Source organism: Epinephelus lanceolatus, chromosome 11 (assembly GCF_041903045.1).
Source record: "Epinephelus lanceolatus isolate andai-2023 chromosome 11, ASM4190304v1, whole genome shotgun sequence".
NCBI classification, from domain to species: Eukaryota; Metazoa; Chordata; class Actinopteri; order Perciformes; family Serranidae; genus Epinephelus; species Epinephelus lanceolatus.
Window position 1 is genome coordinate 31694432 of NC_135744.1, and position 14761 is coordinate 31709192.

General features: G+C 39.6%; 1 protein-coding gene across 3 annotated transcripts in view; it reads right to left on the reverse strand.

The window, feature by feature from the left end:
- Positions 1-3234: 3234 nt before the first annotated feature.
- The window catches only part of caln2 (calneuron 2), a 44137-nt gene continuing 32610 nt past the window's right edge, over positions 3235-14761 (reverse strand). For all 3 annotated transcript variants that reach the window (XM_033634127.2, XM_078172507.1, XM_078172506.1), the window contains exon 6: positions 3235-7008. In XM_033634127.2, the coding sequence (XP_033490018.1) occupies positions 6881-7008 (128 nt within the window). In that variant the 3' untranslated portion in view covers positions 3235-6880. The remainder of the gene's footprint in view (positions 7009-14761) is intronic.

A 14761-nucleotide genomic window follows, 5' to 3' on the forward strand; every position in this document is an offset into this window, starting at 1 on the left:
CTGGTTACAGTGACAGTTAAGATGATCTGGGGACTCTTCACAGGTGGTCCTTTCTGCATGATCATTTGAAATGAATTATTGATGTCACCAGTAGGGCTTGGTATTGCTGAAAAAATGACAATACCTGTACCAGTACCAGTTCCCTTAAAATGATACCAATACAATTATTTCCCAGATCTGGGTACAAAAAGAATTGAATACACGTATCATTTGACTGGAGAAGTTTCTATACTACTTGGTGCCGGGTTATTTCAGATGATACCTTAAAGGGATAGTTAAGATCTTTTGAAGTAGGGTTTCATAAGGTGCTTACACACAGTCAGTGTATTCCCTACAGTCGATGTCAGTCAGCACACCCTCAGGTTGGAGAAGCAGGCAGGAGTCCGACATGAAAGCAATGCACTGCTGTGGAGAGGTCAGCGACAAAATGGGTTCCCCCTAGGTAAAAATCAATATCAGTTTCAAGTGTATGCTTTATTTAGAATATTTCACCCCTTTACCTTTCTGTCAGACAGTGATCTCTGATGGGGAACTGAGGCCATTATGTTGCTCTCTTCAAAGTCCATCTCCAGTGAGAAAAACAGTGATTCAACATCACTGAACTGCTGGTCTACTCCTGCCTCAATCAGTTAGTCTGATGGTGTTGTTGTGTGACTCTGGCATTTAAAAGGTTTAGTTCAGATTCATCAAAGTCACACAATAACAACTTACTGACTGATCTAGGCAGCAGTGGACCAGCAGCTCCTGTGCTCTGCAAGCCAAAAATACTGTTTTTGTCAATGGAGTCTGGCTTTGACGAGAGCAAAGGTGGCGAACTGAAGTCGTTACCAGCTTTCCCGTCAGAACAGTTTGACAGCAGGGTACAGCAATAGAAATACTCTTAATATAGCATACACCTAAACTTTTATATATCATTTTAGCTGGGACTTTTTTTTGGAGGATAAATTACATTTTGCAGCTGCCCCCATCCACAGTAGTACATTGCTTAGCTTCTGCGTTGGCACTCCTGATGGCTCTCTAAACTGCTGTAGTGTCGACTTCCGTCTACTGTAGGTAACACACTGACTATGGATAAGTACCCTATATAACCCCACTTAAAAAAATCCAATATAGTACGAATACCCAGTGCTAGTCACCAATGACTCTCCTTACACTGCATTCCTAATTTACCAACATTAATTATGAGATAAACACAGCCCAAAACAGTATAGACAGAAAATGTAGTTTTTTCCCCCTTTTTTTTTAACGTATCCCTGTACTTGATCATTCATACAGTGATTAAGCAAGTAGTAATCACTTTATAAAGTCCAACCCTTTAATTTTACCCACAAAGATGAGACCACACTAAAGGATCTGCACGTAAGGCACACTGTTAATGTCTGCCTGGGCCATTACATTTCACATAATGCCTTGTTTGTCCACATAATGGCATGTTTTGGTTCATTATCTGGCGGTTAATGGGGTTTGAGTGCATCTGCTATGAGGCTATTTTCCCTTGTGTTTGACCTGTGCTCCTTAATTATCATGATTTAGAGTGAGTGCTGATGCCAGCACTGCTCCACAGGACTCCCTTTTCTGACACATGTTGACAAACGTGCAAATTCACCTCCAGCCATCACATACTGCACCCAGCTAAATTGAATTTTAAGATGCAGATCTTTGTGTGCACGTCTGTCACACCCGCCAAGGTCAGTCAGTTGTGTTTGTAGTGCTACACGACCTGCATGTATTGTGTGAAGGTAATGTCAGAGCAGTGAGCTTTCTGCACTTGAAGAGGCTGCTCTTCTGACTCACTGCTCCTTTATGCACGCTCTGGTACCTGCATGGGGAAACGGCAGTAAAGGGCGCTCAGTGAAAGCCATGCTGTGTTGTCATTCTATTTTTAGGGTTAGTATTTAAAATGACACAGCGAGGATGATAGCAAGTGACAAGTAAAGCAACAAGCCAACTTCCTACTGACTTTTACAATTATGAACAGTACAGTGAAAATGGTTCTGCTCATCTGCTTATTGAGAGCCAAAAGATATGTAATTAAGTTGCTTTATTTAAAGGGTCAGTTCACCACCAAATCAAAAATATATATATTTCCCATTACCTTTTGTGGTATTTATCAGTCTAGATTGTTTTGGTGTGAGTTGCCACGTGTTGAAAATATCGACTGCAGAGACATCTGCCTTCTCTCCAATATAATGGAACTCTGTGGCACTCTGTAGTGCTCAAAGTGCTCCAGAAATCATGACCTGGTTACTCAACATAATCCACAGACTTTGTTGTGGGTAGTTTCATGTAGGAACTATTTTCTCTCTAATAAACCAAACCTGCCAAACATATCACAGCGCAGAAGGAAGTATGCAATGCTAGTTCACCTAGCACCACTGAGCTAGCTAACATTAGGAAGAACATTTGCATCTACTCATGGACAAGAGTCAGCATGTAAACATTTATGGTGTCCTGCGCTAAGCTGTAATGTTAGCTATCTCAGTGGCGCTAGCAGTAGATGCATGATTCCTTCTGCACGGTGATACGGTTAGCAGTTGTACTTTGGTAGAAAGGAAATAGTTCCTACATAAAACTGCTCACAACAAAATCTATGAATTATCATGAGTATCCAGTTATGATTTCTGGAAAGAGATAGAGAGTGCTCCAGGGATGACTGTTTTGTGTAGGCCGACGGGGTAGTTTGCCATGCCCTTGTTCCCTCGTCACAAACCCTATGTGATTTTTCTGTTGGATTTTGGATGATTACAGAAAATTCAAGAGTACGGTATTTGCAGACATCTGTTGTAGACCAAAAGGTGAGCGTCTCTTAAGCTTGTGTTACTATTTCAGGCATCTAACCAAAAACCCACTGACTTTGAGACAAGGTACTGGGAGCGCAAAAATGCTTACTGGGTTTTAGGACTCATTCTTGGGGCACCACAAGCTGAGTGCCGCCATTTCCATTATATTGTAGTGGAGGCAGACATCTTAATAGCCGATATCTCCAATGCTCGGCAACTCACACCAAAACAATTTGATTGATACATTGCACTATAGTTACAAGGAAAAATATGTATTTTTGATTTTGGGGTGAACTACCCCTTTAAGAATGTTTTACCTTTTTTGTGTTACTGGGTAAAATTGTTTCGTCATCATTATAATATTGCTGGTGTGAGGCAAAATTTGAATTATTTCAGAATCCCACACAAACATCACAAACAAACATCTTTCACAAGTAAACACAGATGCCTCTTATTTTCTATCAAAACAAGGTTTTATTGCATAAACATATATGGATATATTTTTTTTTAGATTAAACAGATTAAACTTGTTGCATTTTTAAATATCCATTCAGTTGGCGACTATTGCTGTTTTCTTTCTCCTTTTCTAAGCAGCATGCCAAGGTTGTAGTACATATCTGTGTTTAGTTTTTATCTCTATACAATCTACAAGGTAAAAACATGTTTTGGTAAAAACAAATCTCAAAAGCAACTTTCAAAAACATGAAAATCATGAACTGATTCCGTCCTGTTACAGATGTACAGCATAATAATGTAAACTTCAAAAGTGTTGATAAAAGGTCTTTCAAACGAGTTCCCCTTACATAGCCATGCAAGGATGTCTGAATGGCACAATTATTAGAGAATTGTAAAGATAAAGTGGTCTATGCTGGTTTCAAAAGGACCATGACGCTATTAGACAAAGGTGAAAACATGGTCCATTGGTCAAATGTCAATGTGCTGAGAATATCAAAGACATAAACTGACTCACGAGGATAAGTGTAGCATACATTATACAGCAGTTTATACAGGACTATGAGGCAGTAAGAACATTCCATAAAAACCTAATGTGACTAAAACACACAATATATCGTAATCAGTGTCAATTTAACCATCCACAGTGAGGCCTACAGACTCTACCCTAGAGGACGTGAAACAGAGATGATGATGATGATGATGACGATGATGATGATGTGACCTTGTATTTGCATATTTATGAAAATGCCCTCTCCTGCACTCTGGTTTGATTAATAGCTGGTAGAAACTAGAAAAAATGGCTATTACAGTATAAACTGGAAAGTCAAATATGTGACAGTAGTACATACATACCTACATTTAAACCAAGGCTGTGCCACCACAAAGAAAGATTAAATGGATTCCCCTGTCTGTCAAAGACACGAAAATCTAAACAACAACATGCATACTGATTTACAGTATAATACATTTTTGCTGTGATACTTGATCTTACAAAGCTATTTTTTAATTTCAAAAGAAAGCCCTCTCCCTTTCATATTTTAAACTCACATGGCTGCACGTTAGTTTGATTGAAATATTTAGTTTTGCTTTCATTTGAGGGCAAATAATCGCTTCAAGGTAGGAATGAGAACAAACCACACTCTGAGCCAATAAAGTACAAGGGGAGCACCATGCAATTTAGGGATCCACATATGTCGCTGTTATGGCATATAACATTGCAATGAGTAGTATGAACACCAACGAGTGTATTTCAAAGATGGCATCAACATAGGCATGGGGGGATTATGAGACAATGGGCCCCTGGGCACAGATATGCAAAACCACCACCTGTCCTTCACTGGAGCAAGACACACAGACTTTGTGGTGGTTTTGCCTCCTCTTTTTTTTTTTTATCAATTTATTGTTTTGCATCTCTTTATAACCATTATGCATCTTTTTGTGATATTGTGTCTCTTTGTGATAAATTTGTATGTGGTTATTTTGGTCATTTTGTGTCTCGTTGTGGTTGTTTTGCCCATTTTTGTAGTTATTCTGTGTCTCTGCAGTTCATTTGCATCTCGTTTTGGTCATTTTGAGTCTCATCCTGGTTGTTACGTGTTAATTTGAGTGACATTTTGCAGGTGAAGGCCAGGGGGAGGCCCTGACATATTGGGCCTTTGGGCCTGTGCCCCGTAGGCCCATTCAGCAATCCATACATGAACATAGGGCTGGGCGATTTGGTCAATATTAATTGATAAAATAATATAAAAAAATTGTAATTATATATTTCAATATCACAATACAATACAATAATCATGTATAAAAGTTATGTTTATTGTGATGAACTGTGTTCTACTGACTATAGATGTGTTTAATAAAAACTTAATCTCAGGTATTTTAAGTTTTGAATGACAATTTGTTTAAAATCATTTGTTTGAACGTCAGAATTTTGGAAAACAATAGCAGAAGATGGACACATGATAACGTAGATAAATAATGACATTTCTTTATCGCCCAGCTCTACACCCACATAAAGAACATCCTCAAATTTAATCTGTGTTGTCACTGTGATGTTCAACCTCGAGGGGGCTCTATTATAAACAGAGGGAAGTGATTGTAAACTCCTACAAGGTCTTTCCCAAACTTTTCCCCCCAGTAAGCTTTATAAAATTGTAGTGCTATCAGGTCTAGACCATAAAACATAGCAATGACCACAGACACGACAGGTACTGCAGCAGTCACCTTCAGTTTCTCAATCCTGAGCTGTACTCTGGTGCAACAACACAGTTTGGGTTTGGGCTGAAAAATATTCTTGCTTTTGCCATTAAAAATAGTGAATGTTCACCAACACAGACCAAACTGCCCTTGCGACACTGACACAAAACATATCAAAGCTCAAATTCTCTGGTGTTGTTCTTCCCTTCTGAACACTTTGTAAACATGGCTGTTTAAGCTTTTAGCTGCAGTTCTCATTTTAACCACTAGACTGCAACCTTTTCCAAGAAAACAGCTGTACCAACAGCATGTCACAGCTCTGCTGTATATCCCTGATTTGTCTCACTAGTTTCTACCCTTCGTACATTCTGCTGTTGCAAAGAATAATACATTACACAAGATAAGTAGCACTATATATACACAGAGAAATTCATGGGAGTTAGAGTTAATGTTTGATATGGCAGTGTATATACTGGCATGCTTTTTGCGTGGTTTATATTAACCACAGTTGGGCAGTATTACAATGAGATGCTGAGGTGAAATATTTTCTACAAACACATTACTAAAAATATTATAATTTATCTCAGACTGGTCCTACTGTTAACCCATACCATCACTCCACTATTATTTGATTTAAAATCTCCTTCTTCATGCATTTTAAATCTCTCTGACAGCCTGAGCTCACATTATCCACTGTCTTCAACACATCCACACAAATATTAAGTGACCAGTCAATCAATCTATCAATCAATCAATGCTAAGACTTCATAGTAGAGATAACGGGACAGTGAAGATTCTTTACTGGTCCCTCACTGAGTATTGAGTTGTGCTCCTTGTAGATACACATAAAGACTTCATGTGCCCCAAGATTAGTGGACTGAGTCAAGGGTTTCGATGTTTTACATATAGTGTGATGTTTCCACATGACTATATGAGATGTGACAGATTTACTATGCATCTACTGTGCCCAACATTCAGTGCCCACATTCATTCACATTCAACGCTACTTCTCTAGGGTAAATATGCAATTGTCCATAATAACAATTGTTTGCTTTTTAAATTAGGAATGGCTTAAAGCACCTGATAAACATTTTCGGTAATTAGAAAATCAAGTTTAAAGGGTGGTCTCGGTCTTGAAAACAGCAAAATAAAACCCTCCGTTTATTCTCCCGGTTCATATAAAAACTTTTTTTTTTTTTTCCAGTTCAGGTTCCTTGTGACGGGTAAGTCCAGTAACTCTACATGGTGACATCTTCAATGCAAAACAAATATATCTGTCTTCATTTCATTCACATTGTCTGCTTCTATAAGGTAAGTTCAAATTAAACTCAAAAAACTCAACTGATTGTTTAGAGAAGTGCTCGGGTTGTGGCTGGTCCTGCTTTGGCTGCAAAGACAAGGTGTGAGGTCATGGCTGTTCTGTCCACTCCCCATGCTCACAGTGCAATTGGTTACTCCATGCCGTTCCGCAGCATCTGATTGGCTGCAATGAGCATGACACTGATGATGAAAGCCATAGCGAAAGCGCAGATCAGGCTTTTCCTTACACACGTCTGCCGATTCTTCTTCTTGGGATGAACTGAGAGGAGCCAAAGAGACGAGAGAAGACGTGAGACAAGAAGACAGTTAATTTCAATGTAGTTGATGATTTTAATGTAATTATACAAAATTAATATAAAACACAGCTTTAAAGGAATGGTTGACATTTTGGGAAATACACTTTTTTACAGAGAGTTAGGAGGCTTCCACATAAGGGACCCTGGCTCAGATCTAAGTACACTTGACCCCAAAGACCAGTTCGTTTGATTAGTGTCCACTTAAAAGGTGGTCTCAAGTGCAGTTTATGTGTACTCGGGTACACTTCACATCAGGTAGGGAAACCAACTGTACCAAAACACAAAAGTGGACTACTATTTAATGCGTGTAGCAGTCGGCGAACAGAGTCTCAAAAGCATTTCTCAGCGTGGTCTCCACAGAAACCTGACCAGGGGTCCGTTTCACAAAGCAGGTTCAACAAACTCTGAGTCTAATTCTGAACTCTGAGTTGATCTACTCTGAGATAGAAAACTCTGAGTTTCCGGTTCCAGAACAGCTGATTTGAATCAGTTTAATCAACTCGGAGTAGTTTCACCTAGAGTTAAGCGCGTGCATCACACACCTATAAAAAGCCAGCATCAATGGAGCTCTGATTCGACGAGTCACCATGGCAACGGGGATGGGGAGGGCTGCATTTTTCACCCCATTGGAATTAGAAATCTTAATGCGCTCATACGGCGAGTTTGCACATGTTTTTTTAAAAAGAAGTGCAACACCGCTGCAGCTGCAAAAGAGAGGGAGACGGCATGGTTTAAATGTAGTCCTTTGCAATCACAATAATATCACAGGGGAAAACTGCTTGAATGGTAACCTATTAATTTATTTCTTTTAGGTGCAATCCCGCGGGGGAGAAGCGCACTTGGCAGCAGTTTAGGATGAAATATAAAAACATTGTTCAAACAGGTAAGGCTCAGCATAATCTCACGAGGGTACCTCATTTTGATCATGTTTTACATTATAAAGTAAATATTAAGTGGCTGTTTGACTGTGCAGTTGTTTTATCCCCAACATAATGCTGTTTTCACACACATAAATGACTTCTCATCTATATCAGTTCTGTTAAATAGGCTAATTAAGCCTATTTAAACTAACACAGACTTCTACTCAGCCAACAGAAAGAAGGCAGATGCCCGTAAAACGAGCACACTTTTCTGACCGCCCTGCATACATGTACAGTTGCCTTACTCAAGTGCTCAGCATCTTCGACATTTTACAAAAAACTTCCATGTGCAAAGAAACACAGTGCAACACACAATATCTGCTGGGATGTGAGAGACTACGATTGGTATTGTTGCAAATGTAAGGACGGATTAGGTTGTGTATGTAGATAATGGACTGTGACGTGAAACGGTACCGCTCAAAAAGATAATTGTCTGGAAACGCTAAAACATCTGTGCGTGGTCTGATAACCATCTCCTGACGAATAATTAATTCTCTGCGCAGTAATGCTGCACCTTCATCCACGGGATCGTTATCAAAAGGACATGCCATGTTAGTGAAAAAAGTGCCTACTACTGTGCCTAATGGACTTCTAATATACTGACTCTGATTTTTTAATGATTTTTTTTTTAAATGACAGACGGCAGAACGGCTACGCCAAAACTCGCCTGCTGACTGAATGAATGAGGAAATCAAATGGAGTATGTGGCTCTGAAAGAGGGCGGAGACAGACTCGAGGTTCATTGAGAAAAACCTGGTCCCGACCAGGTTAGGTTCATAGAGTCTGTTACTACGGTTAGTGACTGACAGCTTAAGTTACCTCTCTCTGTGAAACAGGCTAGAGTTACCCCTCTTTCTCTGGTTTGAGTTACCTCCCTTTTTGAAACGGAAAACTCAGAGTTTCCCTCATTTCAGGGTTAACAGACTCTGAGTTTTCACTAAACCTGCTTTGTGAAACGGACCCCTGATCTCACTTTCTGAACTGCACAGCCATGGGTAAGATAGGGGTCATTCCTAACGCTGTCTCCAAAATACAGGCATAATGCAAAGGTTGACTCCAGTGTACGGGCTTGGGATTTTGTGATTGGCGTGCCTCGTTACATTTTAGCAACAGCATGAACAAATGTCATGTGGGGGGGAGAGACACACACAGTTAATAATCAGGCACGATTAAAACAAACATCGGATTTGCAGTGTGGCAAGGGGTGTGGACTGAAGCCTGGCCACCCTATTGGCCACCCCAGTCGTAATTTTATCTTGAGCAGAATGGTTTTCTGTTAGTGGTGAAACCATTTATGTACACTTATGTGTGCACCCTCGAGTGCCTCTGGAGACTTTATAACTGGCAAGTGACAGTCCAGTAAACCAACAAATGATTATAGACAGGCTATATCAGATTGCTTTCCGATGCTTTTATTTATTCCATCTGTGACTGTATCTGTTTAGCAAAGTTTAGAGCCCCAGCATGCCAGGAGGAAAAATAGCAAACAAAGTAAGGTAAAGTTAGCTCCCATGAGTACGCCACTTAAAGCTGAATTATATTTTGAATATTTTTATCAACAAAATTGAAGGCAATATTTTTGGTCACGTGTGATATCGACCTAGTGTTAGTGTGCAGGTGTTCATTCACTGCTCATTACTGCATGTTTGTGCATTCTGTTTTATTTCAAATAGTAATTCATCTGTGCCATTTCTGCCAAGCTTCCTAGTAGGGGCCTGCTTTAAGATAATCCAATAAAGTTACAGCAAACACACTCTAACCTCTGCTAGAGAATACGTTCATTTCCTGTAATATTAAACATATTGCTCCAGTAACTGATTAGATTAGCTTTATTGATATAAAACATAACAAGCTTGTTTTTACCGCGGAGCCATCTGTCATGGCTTGATAAGTAAGGCAGGCAATTTCATAAACATTCATACAGTTAACTTTGCTACGACTTGTTTTAATGATGGTAAGATTTTATGTACATGTTGATTATATTTATTGGTTACATTTAATATAATTAGACTTTGATTAAAAACTCCATTTAATGATGTTTCTGTCAATGTGTATCCCTGATGATACAGTGATAGAGAAAGAGCTAACAGTGCTGCTGAGCACCATACACTGTGCTGAACATCTGCTCTCAGAAGGGCTGATACGCTGTAGAATGGGACTCTTGTACTTTGTACCTATAGTGTAAGCTTCTTTGTTACTTTACCTGCAGGAGTAAGAAAGAAATGCTGGATTCACTGAATATAATTTGATCTATAGAGTTGTGTGTAGGTGCCTCAAATTGCCCCTTATTTTCTAGTTAGACCCGTTTTATGCCTCCATGCTGGTGATAGCCATGGTTGGAGGCATTATGTTCTCAGGTTGTTCATCCGTCTGTCCATCCCACTCTCATGAACATGATAACTCAAGAAGACCTTGAGGGAATTTCATCATATTTGGCACAAACATCCACTTGCACTAAGTGATAAAATGATTTGTATTTGATGGTCAAAGGTCAAAGTCAATATGACTTTGCATCCATCTCACTCTAATGAACCCAATTTCTTAAGAAGGCCTTGAGGGGATTTCATAGCTCAGGAATTCATGCTCTAATTATGACAATATATCACACAGATGTCTAATATGATAAAATGATAAGGTGGTGACATTTTATATCCCAAAGGTCAAAGGAAAGCTTCACTGTGACATCATAATGTTCTGCAAAAACACTTTCCTGGCCAATACTCACAGACATTTGGTCAGATACTAATCTAGTAACGCTAATTTTGGGAGTCCATCTTGAAACTGTGTTGATCGTACAGATCTCCTATGCCGTTGGGTTGAAGATGTGTGAAGGATTCACGTTTTAGAATTTGTAGTTTATTTTCAGTAACATACATATTTGAAGCACTGTCAACTGTCATGGCGACAGAGTCTGGACAGACGTGGATGTAAACTGTAACTGCAACTTGACTGGTTCGCAGAGACATACAATTGTGTTGCAGTAATTCTAGTTTATATTCATAAAGTAGTGATTTCTGTGCCACCCCAAAATGACCGCTGGACCCATCCTGGCCACCCTATTGAAAACTGCTTAGCTCCACCACTGGGTAAAGAGCAATCATACGTAATATGAGAAAACCCTCATTTGTTTAATTCATAAAAAATGACTTCAAGGCATAGGCAACCAACAGAGACTGCAGGAAGTGACTGCACCTGGCCAGGGATCTAGGAAATAACCCCCATAAAATCCCAGTTGGCAGTTTATACACTTTGGGTTTTGTATAAATTAAACAAACAAGATAAAACATTTTAATTAATAAGCTTTAAAGGTGTCAGTGGGCAGATTCTTTGGACACAGCCTGGATAGCTGTTTCCCAGTCTTTATGCCAAGCTAAGCTAACCATCTGCAGGCACTATAGCTTCATATTTAGCACACAGATATATTAGAATGATATCAATCTTTTCATCTGTCAACAAGAAAACAAACTGTGTTTCCCAAAATGTCAAACTTTAAACAGTAGCTTCAAGTAATTGAATAAAAATGTTAGGTACAAACAATAATCTTTGAACAATACAAATTTGCCAGTACATAAATTACAAAATGCACCATTAAAAAGAAGTCAGGGGAAATCAAGGAAACCATTTACGCCTGTCATCAAAGACCATCCTATAACAGTGCCAGAGCTTATGCTCTCCCGCCCACATCCACCTGTCATTATCACATACCCGCAGTTCATGTGATGACACCTGAGCCACTTCCACTTGCTGAGTGAAGACTGTGACAAGCTCTGCAAAAGCTAGTAAATAGACTTTTGAGTTATAGTGAATGAATCTAAACCTGTTTCTCAAGGTGCAACTCTGTTCTCTGACCCAAACAAATACAGTACGGATGCAATAGCAGTTGATATTTCTGGTTGCTATGTTTTGCTGCTCATCTCTGAGCCAAATCATCAGTGGATGTGTCTCTTGTGACGTACACATGAGGGGCACAAACTGGTTTTAAACTCTCTATGCTGCAGCAAAAACAAAGACAAGAGGAGGGAGGTGGAACTTTTCTGCTCTGCTACCTATGTGTGTGGGCTGAAAGTCAGTTTTTTCCCCCAAAGACATAATCTCAGGAGATTGAAAAAGGAAGAGGAGTAGAGACAGATGTGTCCTCCAACAGGCCTTGCAGCAAGAGCAACAACCAAAAGTTTCCTCTCTGTCAGCCCCCTTGTCTCAGTTTGTTAGAATCACACACCGCATCAATAAATCAACTCACAGCTCTGAGTCGTGGATCTAAGAGGGACTGTGAAAGGCGCTGAAGTCCCGATGGACAGGAGGAAGATGGGAAGGAAGCAGGCATGAAAGAGGGAAGTTGAGGATGTGGGAAGAGGGTTAAATGTGGGGAGTAATACAGCTGTTCTTTACAAGAGAGGCTCTTTCTACTGTTCTTATTCCTCTTCCTAACTCCTTCCCTCAACACCAAAAAGTTTGGGAAAGAGAGTGCCAAGCCAGCAGTTCCCTGATCCCTTCTTTAGCCTCTTATCTCCTCCTTCACTGTCCCTTCTCTGCTAACTTTCTCCATTTCCTCCCAGCTGTCTCTTTTTAGGCCTCCCTGAGACTGTAGGCCAATACCCAATGGATTCATTAAGACTTTCCCAATTTTGCGGCGTGTTTGATCTGTCTTTACCTTTGTCCTAGTCTGACTTTTGGATGTTTCACGGCAGAAAGGCAATTTCTAGCTCTGCACCATGACTAACACAGGGTCAGAATTAGGTTTTTTCCCCCATCTTCTCCCTAGAGCAACATAACTTGGTTTTATGTCTCCAGTAAAATGCCGTCTGTGTTTCACTTTGGCACTCATTAGCAACCCCACAACCCTCCCATTCTGGTTTTGGTACTTTTAAAACATTAATGCATGACCTTGAGATTAATAATCAAGTCTGTTTTCTTGAATATGCCTCAGCAGCATTCTTGACCTTGCTCCCAGGATTACTCCAGATGAAACCTGTGGTGGATATTCATGTTGGTCTAGCAGCAGATAAAAAATTGAGGATATCACCTTGAATGTTGCCAGGCAAGACTTAGAAAGTCATTTAAAAGTTTGTGTTCAAAAGTCTTTTATCACCCACAACTCTACACTTTGTCTTTTCCACTTTATTCTAACGGTCTGAAGAGAGACTTCAGAAAGAGTTTTATTCTGCAGCTGTGCGATCTCACTTTTCTTAACCTTTCTTCTTGCCTTCACACTCCTTAATATTTTCCTTTATTATTTCCCTCTGCTGAATCTCCTACCCTAAAATGTTACTCATTATTTTTCTGGCAGATTTAGACACCTGTGTTGACTTGTAGTCACATCAAATGGGATTTTAAAAATTCAGATCATTGCTCCATTCATGTCCAAGTGTGGTATTAACTTGTGTGTAAACTATACCATGGCTGACTATTGTTGCAAAGACACATTCAAAGCTATGAGTGTGTAGGCCTACTTGCTTTATACCAACAAATCTGCATCTGATACATATTTATCAGTTAGGCCTACTGACCACATTAGACTTCCACACATTACTCATCGCATACAGATGAGCACAATAATTTCTTTCTTATCAACAAACCAACATAAATCAATAATAGCCTATTTTTACACATGATCCATGATGATGAAGATACAGGCAAAAATATGCCTGGCAAAAATAGCATATTGTCAATAACATAGAGGCCTCTCTAAAACTTCACAAATCATGTTTTCAGGGCAGCTCAAGTCTTTTTATGAGGACCCAAGCTTCCTCTGACCGTCTGTGTTGGCACCCTGCTGGAGGCAGCTGTAGATTTATAAATTTGTCTCTAGTCTGACATTTTGGGAAATATGCTCATTTTTATTCACATGCTGTAAGTATTTGTTGAGTCTTGTCACTGTGAGGTTGCCAGGCAACCAGGGGAAACTGTACAAAGTCACTACACTTAGCCACTGGTCACTAATAAGTGGCAACAACAGCAGTAATTACATTTCTGTTTGTGTACAGGTAAAAAAAAGTAAATAAAATGTTAACTATAGTGAGCTTTAGAAGTGCGGGTAATCTGTCTGAACTTTGCAGAGTCAGAGACGCTCTGAACAGCAATTTAGTTTCACACTGTAATTTGTGTCCCAAATGCCAGTTTTGGGGCGTTGAAGCCTCAGTGAAAAATATCTACAATTAATCAAAGCTTCAGCCACAGGGGTAGGGGTTAGAACTGGGGACAAGGACATAAGATTAACTTTTTTGAAACATAAGTTTTCTGTCGATGCACCTAGAATACTGGGACAATGCATGCAGGTTGCAGTTACATTAGCCATCATAGCTAGAAAAGAAATATTTTGCAAGACGGCTGAGTTGTTACTTACAGTTTTCTGGTGATTTGCCAAGCTCCTCTTAGAGTTGTGACATGCCAGTTTCCTTTGCTGCATCTGGCATTTGATTTTTTGGGAGTCATCCTTGCACATTTTGAGACTATTCCAGATGGTTGACTTTTTGGACATCTCACACATGTGGTCAAACTGTCCCAGCTTCAGTAGTGACAGACTGTTGGTGACTGACGTTAGATGAGAGTGAGTTGGTGTCAAAAAACTATCCCAGAGTTTAAATGTCCTTGTCTGAGAACAACTATGAATAATTAATGTTGATACATAATGCATAATGATGGATTATTAAATATTAATTTTGAGGCTATTTGAGTATTTTGGGGTTATGCATTTGGACACTGATTTGAACGTTGATTACATGGCATCAATCAAAGGTTTGAAGCATTCCAGGCTACTATTTTGTATGTTCAAATATCGCCTCTTGGTCAGCGGGCT